This window comes from Oculina patagonica, chromosome 11 (genome assembly GCF_052425735.1).
Source record: "Oculina patagonica isolate OP01 chromosome 11, crgOcupat, whole genome shotgun sequence".
NCBI lineage: Eukaryota > Metazoa > Cnidaria > Anthozoa > Scleractinia > Oculinidae > Oculina > Oculina patagonica.
Window position 1 is genome coordinate 10,671,557 of NC_135768.1, and position 21,108 is coordinate 10,692,664.

The 21,108-nt window shown below is 37.6% G+C and overlaps 1 protein-coding gene and 1 pseudogene across 2 annotated transcripts in view; both read left to right on the forward strand.

The window, feature by feature from the left end:
• The window catches only part of LOC144630246 (uncharacterized), a 148,550-nt gene extending 147,426 nt beyond the window's left edge, over nt 1-1,124 (forward strand). Inside the window, exon 3 of the mRNA XM_078488587.1 lies at nt 652-1,124. Coding sequence (XP_078344713.1) covers nt 652-1,124 — 473 coding nt within the window. The remainder of the gene's footprint in view (nt 1-651) is intronic.
• Nucleotides 1,125-13,482: 12,358 nt separating this feature from the next.
• On the forward strand, nt 13,483-15,654 carry LOC144630248 (uncharacterized; annotated as a pseudogene). Its single transcript, XR_013566485.1, has 3 exons — nt 13,483-13,831; nt 14,575-14,712; nt 14,860-15,654. The product of XR_013566485.1 is annotated as an uncharacterized LOC144630248 (transcript).
• The last annotated feature ends 5,454 nt before the right edge of the window (nt 15,655-21,108 follow it).

Sequence of the window (21,108 nt, forward strand, 5' to 3'; positions counted from 1 at the left end):
TAGATTATTTTACAACCCTTTAACGATGCCATAAGTAATTAATAATTGAATTGCATTATTACTAAATTTCTGCCATCCTGTGAGATCTTTTAAAAAGAGCCTGGCAGCGACTGCTTGTAGATTATGAATGCCATTGCATATTGTCGATATTATTGTTTTTATAGTTCAAATCTATAAACGTAACCTTCGTGTACGAAGAGAGTGTTTTATTTATGCTACTTACTCTAGGAGCTAATACATGTACACAAGAATAAGACGAGAAAAATCTCTAAGGTGGCTGATGTCTATTACGCAAGAGAACCAATGTCGCACAATAAACACATGATCTCAATTGGGATGTTCTGATTTATTTTTTCACTTGCATGTATGTACTATCTTTTGATATTTAAACCATGGTTTTGATTGGCAAATGTGACGAGAGAGACTTGAACACTAGATTCCCAATAAATGACTCGAAAAGAATTAATGTTGACGACGGTGAGCAAACGTTGTCTTACTTGTCTGTTGGCACTACCCGGCCTATATAGCCTCTACCCGGCTAACGTGCGATCAGGTGCTTTATTCTTCAAATAGTACCGTTTAAGAGTTTACAATTTAGATTTAGAGTTTGCAACCTTGATGTAATGTTTTAATTTTTTTGTAAAATTTTAGAGAACTGGCAGAAGATAAACGCAGAACCTGTTTGCTTTGGAGCGCGAGGTAACCAGTATGGTGCCTTCAACATCACAAAGAGTGGACGTCTTAAGACAATGAAGCTCATCCACAAATCGGGGTCGATCAATTGTAACCCAGTTGATAGTCTATCCTACTGGGGCTGCAGAAATTCGGCAGCGTATGGCAACCACGGTTTATTGACTATCATCACAAACGCCAATAAACAATCTGTTCTTCCGCCTGCTGAAGACTTGAGAGCACGCAGTGATTGTGGCAGCAAAAATCACTTTTACAGTCTTGATGGAACTAGCCACACATCTCCGGAGCTTGTTTTCCCCGTCCTGTCCAATCAGCTGTCTGTGTCTCGCAACCAGGAATTACAGATATGGTACGGACAGGATTGGATTGACTGTAGTGAAGGTGGCAACAGTGGCAAAACATGTGTTGATGTATATGCGTGGTATGCCTAAAGGGGCTTTGACACAGATTTTAACAGATTTTTAAACAGCCCAAATATATATATGCGTCGTACGAAACCTAAAAATAAGGGTCCTTTTTTATTAACAAATGCTATATTAGAGCACTGAAACTGTTAACAAGCGTCTTTGGCTGCGGATGGCCAGGATGAGAATGGGTTACAACTTGAAAAATTGAGGCTAAACTTTTCAAGTTGTTTGGCGTCTTCAAAATAAAATCGCTATTTATGCCGGGCTGTAGATTAATTTCTCTCTTCTTTTAAATGTTCAAAGATAAGGTTTTTTATGGGTAAGTTTCCTACCACTATAGTTTAGATCAAGAATCCGCAAAATCTCCGTGACGTAGTTTTTTAAAGCCACACGAATCTCTCGTTTAGCTGGAACTTCTTGGAGTAAACAATCAATTTACATTTAGACACTGAAACCAACGTTAATACGCCTAATATTAATATTGTTCGGTAACATAGTTGTAACGTCAGTTACAGAAAATGTAGAAAGGAAATGACTTACAAAAGTTGCGCCGAACGTTTACCAAGGCGAGAAAACGTTTTATTTCCTGTAATTTTTTTCCTGTCATTTCTCCGTTCATGCATTTGCTTGAATGGTATTAAAAATACTAGTCTTGCTTTGATCATGTGTGTCGCATTACATTACTGACCTGTAACTTATATTATGTGTAAGGTTAATTTTCATAAATATATAAACATGATATGTGCACTTCTAATTAGAGTTTTATTGAGAACAATTTTAGGTACAGCTGTACTCCAATACTGTCCTCACTCAACATGAATAACTCTGGCGTCAGGATGTGTACAGGGAGCTGTCTATTTAACAATTATTCCATGAGCTCGCGTTAGTTATGAGATGAGATCTCTTGTTGTACATCTGCAGTTTCTCTTGCTATAAAGACGATTCTCATTGGCTGATTCGTGATCACATGACCTTGCATAATTTTAAATGTACCCCGATCGGGAAACATTTCCATCAAATGTATCCCAATCGGGATACATTGACCTGAACGTGATCAATGACTAGAAAAGCTCGTGATCAAAACGGGACCAAGGCCGGTGGCGTGATTGTGGCGTGATGTTTTTGAAGCTCACTTCTCGGCGATTGTCGCTAGTTCTTTGAACGTCCGTGAAACACAGTGGAACAGTGCGAGGCTAAAACCGGCGCTTTCTACTTTTCATTCGAAACTTGAAGTCAAAAAACTTTTAGAAAAGAAGGATTTCGCAAATGCCTTGAAAGTAAGGCCTAGTTCAGACATCGTGCTTCTGCCGTGCCGAACTTAATTCAGGAATTAAGTTCGACAAAAGCACTGCAGAAGCACGACGTCTGAATCAAACTTTTGAATTAAGTTCGGCAAAGCAATTTAGTTCGACACGCCATGCCGTGCTACACGACTCTGGCACGGAGGCGGTCATTCTTTTCCGCATAGCCCTTTCGTTTCTCTTAGCCGGCTGGACCTTGGCAAGAGAAACATGACGAAGGGCTCTGGGGACACAGGATTTCCAGTCCTAGATTCTGGGACTTCCGATCTTCATGTTTGCAGTCATGACGTTTCAAAAGAATGTATGAGAGAGTCGCTACGTTTTTCGACTTACGTTTAGGAATTCTTTGTTTCAAACATCCAACTGAGTTTGTTTATCGATATGCAATTACATCTCCATTAACCTAGTCGTTATTGTTTCTTTGATGCAAGTTTCAAAGTTACTAGTCCAGTCCCTGAACTCTCTCTTTCGCGCGCCTTTTATAGGGGCTGAACCCAGGCGCGCGAAGAGACAGTCCAGGATAACTTGCATGCGCATGCGTCAGTTTTCCCCCCAAAATTGGGGGAAAAACCATATTTGGCAGCCCTTTTGAAAACGCGCGCCCACAGATGACGAGTTCAACTACGCGACCGTGTACTAAGCAGGATCACCGGAATAACTTCCAAAAGCCTAGCTTTGCAGTCAGTGTCTGCTAAAAGCTAACGGCCAAAACAAAAATCGCTATCCGTCAACTATTCCTAGTTTTTTGTAGCTGTTTTTTGAAGTGGTTTTGGATGCAATTGAGCACAGTTTTTTTCTTGCATTTATTCGCGCGCTCGGTCGCGTAGTTGAATTCGTCATTTGAGCGAGCCAGTTTTAACCTAGCGCGCGCGTTCCAAGCAAGTGACGCCACACTCCTCGCTTCTGATTGGTTCGTTCTGAGCATGCCCATGCAAGTTATCCTGGACTCTCTCTTCGCGCGCCTGGGTTCAACCCCTATAAAGGGCACCTGGAAGAGAGAGTCCAGGGACTGGACTACAAAGTTACCAGATGTACCTTAACCTGTTTAAGAATCTCTCTCGACACAGGAAAGTTCAATCAATACAGTAGAATCCCAATTTCTCGAGCCACCAGTACAGGGGAAACGAAAATTGGTTCGAGGAATCGAGTGGTTTGAGAAATCAGGGGTAAAATTACAGAAAAGTACTATTCAAGGAAAACAAAAATTGGTTTGAGAAATCGGGACTCTACTGTACATTCTTCGGAATAAACGGTGTTGTTGATATCTCCGTTATCGCTGGGCATTTTTGTCATATTTCTTTGATTATGGTTTACACTAACAATACCCGGTATTCAAAACTCAACTGGAACCACGCGCCGTTCTGCGAGTGGCTTCACCGTATAGGTTCATCGACCACAACGTTCGTCCAATCAGCGCGCGAGAATTCTCTCAGTTATTGTGTTAAAGGTTTTATAGGGTAATCGAGTTAGTATATCGGTATTCTTTTACGTCTTTGTTAATCTTGTCGTCATTGTTTCTTAGTTACAAATTTCCAGGGACCTCGGTTATTTCCACTCCGGGAAAAAGGTGAGATGAATGAAGCCTATTTATAGAATTATACAAGTAGTAAACTATTTAAGTTAGTTTCTTTTATCGAGAAGTATTACCCTCTCACACTGAATAAATTAAACAAGTACAACACGATTGCGCCAGAAGAAAATTACGTCAGGATTTTGGGAAAACTCGTTGTTTCAGGCTAATATTGCAGGATAACAAACCGAAAAGCAAAAGTGAATACAGTTTCGTCAACTGATAACTACATTGACCTCAAAACCTATGCAACCGCCACACGTGTGGTAAAATATGAACACTTACAAATGAAGACTTATTTGTAGTCTTTTTCCACAAATCATTAGGTAAACTGGTGAATAACTGGCACACCGGGTACATTAAATGACCAAGGATGCTTTTAAATTTCGTGTCATGAAGATGAAACAAACTAAATTTGTATAACACCAACAATAAATAATAAATTGTAACATTTTATAGTGTAACACTGAAGTTAGACTCCCTACTAAAATTACCGTTGGTTTATTATAAAATCGAAAACGATGCATGTAAACTGCGTAACATAACTCCGTAGTTTGATAAGCGTGTTTGTCAGATTTGTATTGCTTACAAGGAGACGAAATCAGCGCCTTGCAACCTAATTAATAACTTACGAAAATTGCTAATACCACCACCAAGCAAGTTTAGTAATTACAAAAACAAAACAATGATCGATTACAAGGGAAGCCAAAGTTCGATTAATTGTTACCGTGTTACATGAATTTGCATTTGAAAGATAATTTGCCTGGGGCAGTCATCGACAGAGAAAAACATTAAAGATGACGACTACAAGTTTTAAATTCGATGGAAAGAACTGAAAATGATTGTTTCTTCAAACTACAAATAACTTAATTTAATTCATTAACGGTCTTCATTCTATTTCATATTAAATTGCCTCTGGTCCTAAAGTTAATATTTCATCCAGAGTACCATCAGACCCATATCCACGCACAAAAGTAATTTACACGCGCCCTGCTAGGGTAGGTAAGAATTTCTCCCGTTTGAATTTTGAAATTAAAGCTTTTCATGTGACAATTACGAACGGTTCGCGTGTCGCTGTCGGAATTTCGTTATTTCGTCTAAAGACGGACGTGAGTAACAAAGCAGGAGTTTCTAGGTATTTTAATTTTTCAATTAATTAAAAACGACATAAGTAATCTATTGTGAAAGAGCCGTTAGAATTAATTTAATTAAAAAAACGACGTCTCTAACTTATGTATACATGCAAGAGCAGGTTTTTCTTGTGCATATCATTAAGGAAGTTTAAAGTGTTTTTTTAACCATTTAAAACTTCCTTAAGTCAAGAATTTAAATTCTTGACAGTTGAAAAATTCTAGACTGACGAAATTAGTTCTAAACTGATCGAAAATTCTTAATCGCTTAAAGTATTTTTCTTCCAATTTCTTGGCCTCGACGAGCCATTATTTTTGGACCGCAGCCCGCTGCTGCAAGCATTCATCGTCATTTTATTTTCTCAAGGTGGGATTGCATCTAGATAGCTGAAATGGCATCTGGGCTTATTTGCCTTCTTTGCTTATACTTTGCTATGCTTTATAAGGATGTAGTACACTAGTTGGTTGCCAGACTAGAGCAGCAATATTCCCGCTCTTGCTCGAATAAATAGACTATATATTAAATGACCCTCATTATGTGAGTTGTTTCCTTTTAACTTTTTTTCTATTGAAGCTATGAGGTCTTGATCAGTCACAGCCATAAGGAATAACGATCTATTACCTTGTATCCTTTGTAGCAAAATACTAGTGAGTAGGTCAAGCAATGAAAGTTTTTGGCTGTTTGTATTCATCCGCTTTTCGACTTGATGGCATTTTGCCTGTTAAACATGCCTCTCGTGCTGATAATGCAAGAGGATTTGTGACTTCATCAGTTCGCCGTAAAACATCAAAAAAATTCAGAGATTCGCCGAATTTTTGTAACCTATTTTTAAATTTTGGGAGATTTTACCTTCCAAAACTGGCATTTTTTCTACCAAATAAACAGAAAAAATTATGACAGCTTCGCTTACTGAAAACCGTTTTTATCTTTCTTTTGGCATGGAGCCTAATGGTATGTGACCACAGTGCCGATTCTTTCTGCTAAATTGACTTCTGTCATAGCGGGTGGCACTTTTAGATCAGTTTGTTGACGGTCATCACGAAAAGACATATTATATCTTATCTCTTACACGGAAAAGTATTAACTTCGTTCCAACTCCAGTATCGATTCAGAATGAGAATTGGACTCAGACGATGAAAGTCAACTGTAGTTACCTTTGCATGTTTGGTATTAAAAATGCCAGTCTTTCAATATTTTTATCCTGTGTATCGTATTACAATGATCCTTTTATAGAGTGGCTAATGTATGCAATTTACTGTCTCTGTGTTAGCTACTCTGATCTGTAACAATGTGTAAGATTAATTTACTTGAATTAATAAACATTTATTGTGCACTTGTACGTGTTATGAAAAACACTGACTTTGTTACTCCAATACTAGCTTCACTCACCATGTGCAATGTTTTTTGATTGATTTTTGAGCGAAGGACTAGTTCCAACGCTGTGGGAAGTCATTTTTATACATTAGAACCAATACGTCTGGGGACTTTCTGGGCTTTAATATTTCGGCTTTTACTGTTTATTAAGTAACGGATGTAGACTGGGCAACAACGATCCTAATCGTTTCATAACATCCCAAAAACGGCTGCGACGGACACTGCTGTTTACCTTATACTACCTTTAGCCCCTTGATACTGTGCAACTGACAAAACAAGTTGTTTTGGAACTTTATGTGTGAAATTCCAAAAACATTTATTTTATACTTTTGAGAAAAGATATCTCTGGATGTATTTATTTTTATTTAGTTCAAGTAGACTGAAATTTTCAGAGATGTTTCCCCTCACTGAGTTGAGTAGGACGAGCAAAAAGTTTTCCTGTACGAAGGTAAGTCTAGTTTTAGGCAAGTCTAGTTTTAGGCAAGTTATCCAAAACGATCTCACCTAAACAATCTTGCTGAACTTTGAACTGGCACTGTGCCCATGATACTTTTATTGGCTTCGAGTAAAAGTCTTCCACCTCCACCAAAATCAAAAAAGAGGACCTGGATTCTGGAAATTCAACACAGCCCTACTTTAAGATGAAAAATACATATCGGCAATCAAGTTAAACATTCCTATCTTCAAAAAGTAATACGAGGAGACGCAAGACATAGGTTTAAAATGGGACCTCATAAAAATGGAGATTAGAGGATTCACGATTCAGTACTCTAAACGAAAAGCGAAAAAACATCGAGAAGAAGAAAAAATTCTGTACCAAGAGATCAATACCCTTCAAGCCGAAGCTGAAAAAACTGGCATGACAGAAACATCATACTCGAGAAAAACGCCACCATGACATCAAAGCAGTATCAAAACTCAAAGTGGGCGAAAACTCCTACATAGAAGACCAATTTGAAATATTAAAAGAAGAAAAAAACTTCTATGAGTTACTATACCGCTCAAATAACATCAACGACAAAAAATTCAAGAATTCACCTTTCTTTAATCCAGAAATCGTAACCGCACTAAGTGAAGAAGAAAAGGCTGCCTGCGAGGGATTAGTGAACGAAAGAAAAATGTATAAACGCGCTTAAAGACTTTAGCAACAACACAACCCCAGGAACCGACGGTCTGCCGGCAGAATTCTACCGATTTTTCTGGCCCGACATCTGCTTTGACCTTCAAGCCAGTCACAACAACTATGCTTTCCAACATGGCACGCTTTCTATAAGTCAAAGGCGTGGAATAATTTCGCTCATACCAAAGAAAAACAAGGACAAAACGATCCTGGAAAATCTAAAGCCCATTTCGCTTCTAAATGTTGACTACAAAATTCTTACTAAAGTTATAGCCAAGAGAATAGAAAAAGTTTTGCCAACCTTAATAAACCCAGACCAAACTGGTTACGTTAAAGGACGCTACATTGGCGAAAACATCAGATTAAGTTACGACTTATTACAATACACAGATAAGCTAAATCAAAAAGGCATCGCTATTTTCTTGGACTTTAAAAAAGCGTTTGACTCAATTGAATGGAACTACCTTCTAGAATCACTACGACTCTTTAATTTCGGCCTTGATATCCAAAATTGGATAAAAATTTTCTATAATAACGTCACAAGTTGCGTCTTAAATAACGGCCACGCCTCTACCTTTTTCTCACTACAGCGAGGAGTCAGACAAGGTTGTCCTTTGTCTGGCGTCCTCTTTGTTCTCGGAATAGAACTCCTTTCTTGATCCATAAGAAGTGATCCCACTATCAAAGGTATGCAAGTCAACAAGCATGAACTAAAAATAAGCCAATATACCGACGATACAACAGTCTTTGTTCGTGACCCTGACTCCGTCACGAGTCTACTGAAATTGCTACAAATGCTCTGGCCTAGAAATTAAAACCGAAGCAATGTGGTTAGGTGAATGGAAAGATAAAACAGATGAACCTTTTGGTTTTAAGTGGCCAAAAGAACCTATTAATGCTCTCGGTGTTTTTTTCTCTTACAATCATGTAAGTGCCGACAGACTCAACTTCGGCGAGAAAATAATTAGCCTTGAAAAAACACTTAACACTTGGAAACGGAGAAACCTGACTCTTTTATGTAAAATCAACATTGTCAAAACTCTTGGGATATCCAAATTGATCTATTCAGCCTCTGTACCGCCTGTTCCAGATCACTATATCCAAGAAATAAATAAATTAATTTTCGACTTTATTTGGGCGGAAAAGCCCCCTAAAATCAAAAGAAATACGTTAATTGGAAATAAAAAAGATGGCGGTTTGAAAATGTGCGATTTTAATATCATGGAAAAAGCACACAAAATAGCTTGGGTCAACAGAATTCAAGACGACTCACAAGCTTCCTGGAAAATTATCCCCAACCAGCTCTTGCATAAACATGGAAACCTCGCCTTTTTAACAAAATGCAACTTTCCAAGAAATTTACTCGAACATGAGAAGAAGCTTCCATCTTTCTATAAAAAAAAAAAATGTAAGATTATTGGTGCAAATTCAAAACCTCAACGGGACTTGACTGTAAAACGCTTCCAATAAACGAGCTGTTGTGGAACAACAGGAAAATTCTTGTAGAAAATAAACCTGTCTTTTATCACAATTGGTATCACGCCGGTATTACCAAGATAAGCGACTTATTAAATCAAAACGGCGACTTTCTAAAATGGCATGAGTTTGCATTAAAATTCAACCTGAATGTCCCTTTTACTAAATATTATGGTCTGGTCAATGCAATTCCAAAAAATTGGAAAGCTTATTTTAAAAACCCAATTCTAATTACCCAACACAATACCCCGGTCAACACTCTAAAAACCAGTTCTATTTACTCCTCTCTTTTAAAAACCATCTTCATCCCCCCACCGCCGAAACCAAAATCCTTCGTTACGGTTTTACAAAACACACCGTCCAAAAAGTCTATCACATGCCATTTACAGTCACAAATGAAGGTAAAATAACAATGTTTCGGTATAAAGTGATTCACAATGTGCTTCCTACCCGCGCCACACTTTATCGAGACGGCCTGTCAGAAAACCCCATATGCAACTCATGCAACGTCGAACAACAAACTCTGCATCACCTACTTGCAAACTGCACTCTATCAGTTGACTTCTGGACACTGTTCCAAAACTGGTGGCACCAAAAGACGAATGAAACAATAAAATTATCCGCAACCCATGTACTTTACGGCTGGCATGATAGAACAAAGCATTGGCAAGCAAGCAAGTCTACTTATAGCTAAATACGGTATTTTTTGCACATGAGTGCGCGGAGATGTCCTAGATTTCCAATGCTTTCTATTGTTACTTTATGGAAAACTTGAAATTCTTAAAGAAACCGCGACTGAAAAAAAAGCACATCCAAAATATTTTCGCACTTGGCCTGTTTTACTTTAATCAAAAAAAAAAGTTGTCGCTGCACATGTGCAATTTTAAACAGGTTGAACGTTAATGTAGTGTATCAAAAGTAATATTGTTAAACGTAACGTAGTGTATTCTATAATTTGTAAACTTTTGCTGGTGTAGCGCTCTCGTAAATTGTAATTTGTAATTTGTAACTAGTGTTTGTGTGTTTGAAATAAATGAATAAATTAACAAAAGAAAAGTCTTCCACTGCTCATCCGAGAGGGTGAACGCTGTAATTTGTTTTGACTTTAAAATCACTTCATTCCATGCAATCTACGAGGAGCATTGATCTGGTGTCAAATTACAAATTCGTGTAGGGCAAAATTATTGGTAAGAGGTTTTTATGGTTTTGAACTACAGTTGTGACATAATGATTATTTGAAAAAGTGCCTTTTTATGTTTACCCCGGCCTTAAAAATATGGAAAAATGGGTTATTTCAATTAGGGCAGAGGGTGCCCCTTAAAAAAATACAATAGGTGAGAGAAAGATAAAAGGAACTTCTTTTATCAAAACAACACTGTGACGTCCACGCGTCAGGCGTGACGCTCTCCATGCTTTACGTTATTTTCATTTATATCTAGTTTTATATATATCGATTTCAGACCAAAATTTTAAGCCCTCGTATATAAACACGTTATTACCACTCCAATAAGCTGTTCACCAAAACCCGGAGAAATCATCAAATGTAAGTTTTCTTTTTCTTCTTTATGTCATTATAACCTTTTTTCATTCTCTACCTATGTATTTCAATTTTCTATTTAGGCTTTTTTGTTGTTGTAATTTTACTTTATAGTTTCACCGTTTGATGTGTACTAAATAAATCAGTTATACTGGAAACTACACGTCTGGTTTATCTGGGCTACCCCACGGGAACGCCACAAACACCATTAAAGACAATAGATACCTTGTGAGCATCACGCAAACTTTAGGCCCTAAAAAAACGGACCGGATGCGAAGGAGACTATATGAACTTGACTCGTACAAACTAGAACTTCTTAGAACCATGATGAATTACTTACAAACAGACGAAAATAGCTTTTTGCCACTCTGAATTATACATTAATAACTTATGAGCTAACAGCAAAGAGGAAAAGGGAAACTTATTTTAGGCTCCATTTGTTAGCAAACATTATTTAAGACCTCAAAACACAGAAAAACCTGCATCACGCTCCTGAAGTCCTTGTTTGTAAATAAGGAAAGAAATTACATACTTGACTTATTCTTGTTAATACTACACAAAGTTTCCCTCAAAGAAGGTAAGTCTAATTTTAGGCAAGTTATCCAAAACTACCTCACCTAAACAATCATGCTGAACTTTGAACTGGCACTGTGCGCATGATGCTTTTATTAGCTTCGAGATTCCACTGCTCATCTGAGTGAGTGAGCCCTGTACTTTGTTTTGACTTTAAAATCACTTCATTCCATGGAATCTGCGAGGTGTTTTTTTTACAACTAAAACTAGGTTTTTCACAGCATGTGGTTAACACATTGATCTGGTGTCAAATTACAAATTCGTGTAGGTCAAAACAAGAGCTCTTAGAGCTTAAAACTGCGCTGGTCACGTGACCACTCAAGGGGAGCCATGTGGGGGGGGGGACAAAAAATGCACCCCCTCCCCTTATCTCCTTTACCTGTGTCAAACAATGTTGCGACTGACAAACAAAATGGTAAAAAGACACCTTGTGTGACATTTAATTTCATGGTTGACTAGTTCCATCCGAAATTAAATATTTTTCTTATTTGCTAATGCTGGCCAAATTTAATTCCCATGATCCTGATCCGTGAAACCAAAAAAATCTTTTAAATCAGCATCCAGTGTTGTATTGAATTCCCGTTTAAAGGTTGAATAACTCGCTCCGAATATTGGAGCAAATAAATAAATCAAATTTGAGAAGAACACTAGGGCTGCTTTTTGCTGAATGAGAATTCCCTGAGAATTAATTTACCAATGACGTAAATCTTGCAAGACAGGACATGTTTGTCTCAGTAGTTTCCCTTCAGATTTCAGAAATCCTCTAGATGATACAGCTCCAAAAATACATAACGCTTAAAAAATCAAACATTTCACAATTAACATGCTAGGTTAAGTTCGAAGTATTTGTTTAGCTTCCATTTGTAGCAGATTTAAAGCTTTCAGAGCATTGCGTGATTCTTGCCGATCAGTGCCTTGTGCAAGTAAAAATTTGCTAACGCCAGCACATTCCAGGACACAAACGTAATGTAAATAAATGTAAATTCTTGCCCGCTAAAGCTTATTTTTCTTTTAAAGCATGAAATTTTAGTATTTTCTTTGATTCAAACGCTTCAAAATACTTCACGCTGAATTTTTGAAGTAAAGACCAAAGGATTCGCAAAGATTTGAAAGGTAGCTGATAAAGGCTTTGAAAAATTACGTGACTCGAGGTCTAGCCGATCATAAGTGAATCTTGTCATGTCAGCACATTCTTTTACACCAACGTAATGGTATTTATTCACAGATTCGGGCCCGCTGAATTATATTTCTCTTTGAAAGCGTGGAAATTTAGCATTTTCCATGAGTCAAACGCTTCAAAATAGAGTAATTCACTCTTAACATTCTTTGTAAAGACAAAAAAAATAAGAAAAGTTTTACATTTGTTACTGATTTGTAGCTTCTAAAACCTTGACCGAGTGGAGGTCTGGGTCTGGTCACAGACAAAACTAATAAACCCCGTGCAGAGCAAGAACTGCGCAGCGCAGTTAATTATTGGTTAAAGGTTTATATGGTTTAGAAGTATAGTTGTGACATTATAATTATTTTAAAAAGTGCCTTTTTATGTTTACCCCGGCCTTAAAAAATATGGAAAATGGGGACAAAGGGTGCCTCTTAAAAAAATTTACAATAGGTGAGAGGAAGATGGAAGGAACTTCTTTTATCAAAACAACACCATTAAAGACAATAGAGTTTAGATACCTTGTGAGCATCACGCAAACTGTGAGTGTAAACAGCACAAGCTTTACACCCTAATAAAATTGACCAGATGCGAAAGAGACTATATATACTTGACTTGTACAAACTAGAATCTCTTGGAACCATGATGAATTACTTACAAACAGACGAAAACTGCTCCTTGCCACTCTGACTAATACATTAATTATAATAACTTATGAGCTAACAGCAAAAGGGAAAAGGGAAACTAATTGAAAGCTCCGTTTGTTAGCAAATATTGTTTATGACCTCAAAATACAGAAAACACCTGCATCACGCTGCTTAAGTCTTTGTGTTGTAAATAAGGAAAGGAAATTACATACTTGACTTATTCTTGTGAGTACTACACAAAGTTCTTTTGTAAAACTTCAAACAGTTATCTTATTATAGCCAAGCATCTATTACTTACTTTAGCCAATCTCTCCATGCTAAGAAGACTAAGCTAAGAAAGATGAACTCTCAATGGGATGCTATAACCATATCTGTAATTGTTTTACGTCTAAGGGGGGGGTCAATAATTTGGTAAACAAACGAGGAAAGCAATTGTTGGCAAGCCTGAACAATAACGTGCCACTTCAAACACTGTTGTTATTAAGTCCTTTTTTCGCTTGTAGCAAAGACACTGACGCATTCAACCCAATATGAATCCAAAGTTCTGGCTCTCAGTTGCGTTTTTGATGTCCCGGATTGGTATATTTGAAGCTGCTAGCCAATGTCACCAGGGGGAATACTCCATCGGGCAAATGTTCCTCAGAGGTCACACGTTTAAAACGTACAAGGTTGGATGGCCTCACGAGTGCTTTTTGAGGTGCGACGAAGAAGTCACATGCCAAAGTTTTAACTTCCATATTGGTCAAAAAGTCTGCGAACTCAACAGTAGAACCAAAGAAGCAAGACCGGAAGATTTTATGCCCGATCGGACAAGGTACTACATGAAACGGGCGTTCAACAGAGGTACACTTATTTTCTTATTGTTTGTTACTTTTTTCTAACGCGACAACGCAGCCATTTTGAAGGCCACAGCTTGGCTTCCTATGCCAGTTCATGTGTTTTATCCAATTTCGCTTTAAGCCTAGTTTGTTACAAATCTCGCTGACATAAGCATTCTAACGAAATCCATGCATCCAAATAAAAAAATAAATAACTAGTGTTCCAACATCGTCCGGCAACATACACCAAGTGCGTTTAAGAGTAAACAGTATAAATCATTAATTGCTTTCGCTTGAGAAACAAAGCCTCTGTTTCTATAAGATTGATCAGATAGACCTTTCGCTCCCGAGATTCAGTGTGTTGAGAGATCAAGCCGCAGTCGAGAGTTCTCGCAGCCATTCGAGGGAGCAGTATAGAAGTCGGCTATGAACTTTATCAGATCTTAAAAACAAACTAAGATTAACAAAAAATAATAATGATTAAAGTTTTAACTACGGTTGTAGCATTGCTTGAGTCAAATTTGACGCATATCACGAACGGTCACATCTTATTAAATTGCGCTTTTCAACCTCGTACTCGTGCCCATGTATGCAGTAACAAAGTAACGCGCGATCTAAATTGACTCGATTCTGAGGAAGAAGTAACTGTTTCTTGAACTACAAAGCATATCTGATATATGCTATATGTTTCTTGCTAACATTTCCAGCATGATCGTGAAAAAAATCACCATCGATTTTTACGTAGTTTAGTTTATTTTAATCACGCAGTTCCTCTTGGTTCTATTTCGGAGCTCCCTGCCGAATCTTGCAGTGAGATCAAGGCCAGTGAAGGAAATGAGATGGTTAACGAGGATTACTGGATATACTCTGATGGGAATGGTCAGACAATCCTGGCTCGATGTGAAGGTACGGCCTTTAAGTTGACTGATAGAGTATTTTTAACCCTTACACGCCTTCATACGTAATTTACAATTTCGATTTAGAATTCCCAATTCAGCTTGTTTCTGCTGAGGGGATGCAATGTTTTGTTTTGCTTTTTTTATAAAACTTTAGAGAACTGGCAGAAACTAAACACAGAACCTGTTTGCTTTGGAGCGCGAGATAACCAGTATGGTGCCTTCAGTATCACAAAGAGTGGACGTCTTAAGACGATGAAGCTCATCCACAAGTCGGGGTCGATCAAATGCAACCCAGATGATAGTGCATCCTACTGGGGCTTTAGAAATCTGGTAAACTATGGCAAAAAACGGCCTACAGACTATCATCACAAATGCCAATAAACAACCTGTTCTGCCGCCTGCTGGAGACTTGAAAGCAGCTAGTGGGTGTGACAACAAAAAACACTTTTACAGTCTTGACGGAACAAGTCACACATCAACAGAGCTCATTTTCCGCGACCCGCTCAATCAGTTGTCTGTGTCTCGTGACGAGGAATTGTAGATATGGTATGGACAGGATTGGATTGACTGTTGGGAAAGTGACAACAGCGGCGAAACGTGTGTTGATGTGTACGCGTGGTTTGCTTAAAGCTAAACATATCAGTTTGTGGCTTATCTGAAACATTTTAGAGAATACAATTAAATCAAGTTCAGTTTAGACAAAGACGCTGAAAACGTCAACGTAAACGCTTCTAATATAAATCTTGTTCAGTAACAAAGTTGTAACGTAATAGGAAATGTAAAAAGACAATAAGCTACTGAAATGCTAAGACTAGTTGAAACAAATTGCATTTTCGCAATATTGTAGTTGTTCTACATCCAGTGTGTTCAGTATCTTTTAAGGTATTAGCTTCTTTCTGAGCTATAGTACAGATACAATATGGAAAATCTTGGAAAAATGAAGGATAAATAACAGTAACTAAACACTTTATCTTTCGGATCTCGTCCTTTCTTCAGTGGCTCCCCTTTTTCGTGCTTTTTCATTTTTTTTACCTATTTCCTTCGGTTTCCGACTTCTGAAAACTCCCGCTTCTCGATATCGTACCTCCCTTGTATCCCTTCCGCACTATATTAGCCTACAGCTGTCAAAAATCTTTTGTTAGTGCCTATAAAATGAACAAAAAACAAGCTAATTTGAAAGTCCTTTCAAAATATGTTTTCTCCTAGCATTCTACAGATATAAAAGATTTTCTACGACGGCGACGCCAAATATAACGTAAAAACAAAAATGAAGTTAAACTCATAGTTTTTATTGATCTATTCAGTGTACGGGCTTATTTTCTCCTTTTCTAAGGATGGCTGTATTTCAACTGGTACCCCCTCCCCCTTGCAAAATATTAATGCTTTGCGGGGGAGGGGGTGGAGAATGTCTACATTGATGCCCCTGAAGATAGCGTTGAGGGTCAATAACAAATTAGCCTAATAACTGCTATTATTATACATTATAGTCACTAGCTGATCATTGGCTAAGAGCCCACAGATAATTCTGGGAATCCGCGCAACCTACAGATTAGTGAATAATCTGCTAGCAGATAATTCACTAATCTTTAGGTTGCGCGCGCAGTGCATGATTTCCAAGAGCAATGCGGCAGGCATCTGGCGGCGAAGGAAATTCATAGTTTGTCTATTCCTTTCTTCAACCTAGAAATAATTTGACTTGAGTTGAAAAATTGCTGGACGATAAATTCTCAGAAAACACAAAATGACTGACATAAATTGTGAAGGAACTATTCCACGAGATACTTTGAGGAAAAAGCATTCAGACTTAAGCAGGACGACAAGCCGCAATTAGCACAACTTTTGAAACAGGTTGAAACTGTTTGTCATTATTTTCTTTACCAGAAAAACAATGTATAATAAAACAATTATTAGATTCGGATTTTGTGATATTCGACATAATCAAGGTCTCGATAAGTGTTATCAGCCTCAGCCTTCGGCTTCGGATGATAACACTTACCTCGTCCTTGATTATTCCGGATATCACAAAAACCTCATCTAATAAGCTGAGAGCTGATCTCTCCACCGCTGCGCTGACGAAAGAAAGATCATCGAGGCAGCGTGGCCGAATGGCGTGATGTAATCATGAGGTCGCTGGTTCCAGCCCTCCACACTACCACTTGGTCGTTCCGAGTTCAAATCCTCAATCACATTTTCCATAAAGCCAAGTGGTCTGCCCTTTGCCAGTTGCGATTTTTAACTGATTTTTAACCATTTTATAGTCATTAAGATAGTCTGCCAAAACAAAATTCACTCAAACGTCAATTTTCGTTAAAGCACAATTTAAATCTTCCCGTCTCTTTTAATAAGCTTATACTTAAAGTCTGTAAAGACGTTCTTTTCCGCCAAACGTCAGTGATCAAACTCCTCAGTTTGGAAAATCAGTATTAACTGAAAAGAGCCCATTTTAAGTACCGGTAATATTGACATGCGATTTGTTGAGGTGTGCAACAATCAGCTGTTCAGTTTCAAAACATTGAAAATAATCACCAACGCAATCGCGCCTTAATTGCGTTTCAATAAGACCAATAGAAATGACTAAAACCTTGAGAAATGACTCAGAAATGACTAAAACCTTGAACTTATATTATGCAAAACATCGCTTCAACAATATACGTGTTACTCCTACAGCAGTACAGTCTTTGTGCTTATGTAAAAAATAACTATTCCATAATTTCAAGACAATTTCGCGCAAGATTGACGTGTACGCAGTGCCGCATAACTACTTTTATTAAATTCTCAACCTCGGATATTGCATTTCTAGCTTTCTGATTGGTTCACTGAATCCCGGTTATCAGCTCGTATACCTATGTTTGACCTTATATGGGAAATGAGTGCGGCAAGTGCCGCTCAGCCTAAAAATTTTTTGCGGGAAGCAACAGTTCCATCAGAGAAATGGTTGAAAACAGCAAATTTGGCGAGCTTTGTGAACAAGAAATAATCAGCGGTGCCTACAAAAACCACAGAAATGCCATAGTAAAATTAACTACCAAAACAAAAGGATTGATGCGAAAAGTTTAATTAATAATACTTGTAAACGCACAACAAGAGCGAGTGAATAAAGTAGAAAAGCAGCAAATAATTTACGAAAGAACGGCAAACTGACACAGTTTCATTCATTGTACGTCACTTCTGTAAAGTTTGTTACCTTTTAATCTTGGTCTTGTCCTTTTATACTCCAATAAACCTGTTCCACTTTGAGCTCAATTTCGCTTCAAATAATATAGCAGTCTTGATGACAGCCGTGGAGCCGTAAATCACAAGTAAATCAAAAGACGTGTAGTTTCCAGAAAAGCTTTTGCTTCGGATCATCCCGTAAATCTTAACTGTTGTCACAATTTCCAGGATATATAGACGACTTTAGACGACTTTGAAACACACGCTTTCCTCGTGTTTCATTCAACTCAAGAAGTGAACACCATACCACAAATTTTCCCGCGTCCTCATACTATCACTTCGTTTACATCAAACTGAAATGTCCAGTCGATTTAAACTTAAAGAAGAATTTAATAAAACAATTATTCTATTCGCCCTTGTTGGATACGAGTCGTTATAGCCAACTCGGCGCTTCGCGCCTCGTTGGCTATTTACCACCTCGTATCCAACGCGGGCTCATAGAATAATTGTTAATTAAATAGTAACCTTCTCCAATGCGAAAAGAAAAAATCGTAAATATATGAGGTACGCCAATCCCCCGATCCCTGCTATTTGTTTAGGCAAATCCGTCAATCCGCCACTATTTTCGTTCAAATCCAGATCAACATTACTTGAAACTTTTGTGTCGTATAGTTCACTGCGAGGGAGGGTGGATGCTGTTTCTTTATGGCAATTTTTTTTTTACGAAGTTGTGTTTCATTGCTTGTTTTAACGACAGTTTCGCCAACGTCCCGACGAAGACCAAAAAAAAAGTGATCGGAATTATACATATCGTGTTTGCAACAAATTATTTTGTCTTTCTAGGCCCTGCAAACAATTCTACCCCCCCCCCCCTCCAAAAAAATTAATGGTCTGTCCCTTAGTATCCACAATCAGAGCTTCCCGACATGAACAGTTTGGAATCGAGTTCCACTGTATTTTCAAAATCTACGCATCCGCACAATCCGCGAACCTACCCCCCCCCCCCCCCTCGTTTCCCTCTCCAATGCGAAAGGAAAAAATAGTTTTTGACTTCACTATTAGTTATATGTTCAAGTTGGCTCGTGCGCCAATTCAAGAATGATCACTAAGAACAAGACCAGATGTATTCGCTCGTATAAAAATATTAAAACTAAATAGAAGAAGCTAGAGCAAACACAGAAGGCAGGTGTTATGTTAACCAGACAGTCAAAACAGTTACAAGTCACGCAAACGTCACTTATTTAAATACCAAAGTGAATAAATTAATCTCAACAATATTAAATGACAAAAACGCCAATAAGAATTTGGTCAGCAACCTTTCAAGTCTTAGAATAACAGAGTTACTTATATTTGTATTCATCTACATCATTTTATTCCTCTTAAAATTTACAAATACAAGGCAAATTCAAATATTCTTTTTCCACAAAACATTGGGTAAACTGGTAAATAACAGGCAGGCCGGGTGCATTACACGACAAAGGGTGCATTGAAATTACGTGACAGGAAGATGAAACAAACTCCTTTTGTAATTAAAACATAGACGGCAAACTGATCCTGACGGCTAAAGCGGTCAAAAATAAACAAAGTGGATAAAGAATCTAGAATATATTGAAAAATCTTTGCCCCATATTTCGGTTTGCAATACAAACCTTCCTCAGGGGCTGGGCGGAAAAAGTGTAAGAAAAGTAAAAGGATCGTTACAAATAGAAAAAAATTAAAAAAAATACTAAACAATGATTGATTCTAAGAACTAATAAACAAGTGTCAATGACGTGTTTCGTCATGTCTGTTTATGCCAAGGGGATTTAATGTTCTGGCTTTGGTAATTAAATGGGCTTCACGAGCCTTCCTAACTGAGTCACGTTTGCTGCGTATAAGTTCAAGCGGGACGAGAAGAACGTCGTTGATTGAATGGCCAGGTTGGTTGGATTGAATGGCCCAGCCCCTGAGGAAGGTTTGTATCGTAAACCGAAATAATAATAATAATCTTTTATTAGGAAGCCTTCATTCACTATACAGTGGTTTTCAGAAAGGTCCTAACTAAGATTAAAAATACTGAATAAGACTATATACAATAAAACGAAAAATACCTAAGAATTAAAAACTATTATTAAAAACTAACTTGAATACAAAAGAAAGAATTAACTAAAAAACCTACTTAGAACGCTACGCTTAAAATTTACAAAATCAAGTGCATTTCTGGTGTCTCTGTCTAGGTTATTCCAGTCTTTCAGAGAGTGATAACACACTCTCTGCTTTCCCCAAATATAGGGCAAAGATTTTTCAGTATATTCTAGTTTTTTATCCACTTTGTTAATTCTTGACCGCTTTAGCCGTCAGGATAAGTCTATATTTTCCGTTTTAACTAAGTTACTGATCCAATTATTATAGTTTCGTTTACTGAAAATCGTTTTTATCTTTGAATTGGCATGGAGCCTAATGGTATGTAAAATAAAAATAGATTAGAGCCCCAATGTGGGTCGCAGAACACTAATTTTAGATCGCTTTGTTGAGCAGATTTTTCAGATCTCAACGCATAAAGGACCTCGTCTCTTTCTGCCTCAGGGATAAGGTAAGAGGAAAGAAGCTTATTAGGAGAATTATACAAATAGTGGCTTTCGACAGCTGAACATTTACATTTGCATTTCAATTGATACATGAAAGTTGTGTATGTAATTCATTGTTTTGGATCACAGCACCATTCTTTCCGCTAAGCTGACTTTTTAGCGGGTGGCAGATCGTAGGACTATTGAGACCCTTTTAGACTTCACTCAGTTGATTGATTGACAGAAAAGCTAATAAGAATGATGCAAAAAAAAAACAGTGGTGCGTAGCAGTCCGTTCATTTCAAGTTCCGTTTGTTAACAGTTATTCATATCAAGACGTCAAAAGAAAAAGGTATCGGGAATCGGCCTACTTCAATTCCTGATTCGGAAATAGGTAAGAAATGATGGATTATTTAAAGAGATTCGCATGCATTTATATTAAGTCATGTTATCATTTCATAGTGCATTATGTAAAAGCGACCTTTAAAAGCTGTGCTTTTATTTTCAAGACAACATTTTTAACATTTTTAGCCAAAATTCTGGCCCCGGACCTATACATGATACTTATACAGTGGAACCCCGATATAACGATCCTCGATATAACGATATTCCCGATATAACGATGAATATTCTTTGTCCCGGCAAAAGTTACAGTAAAATGTTTGGGACAGAACCCCGATATAACGATCTTCGATATAACGATA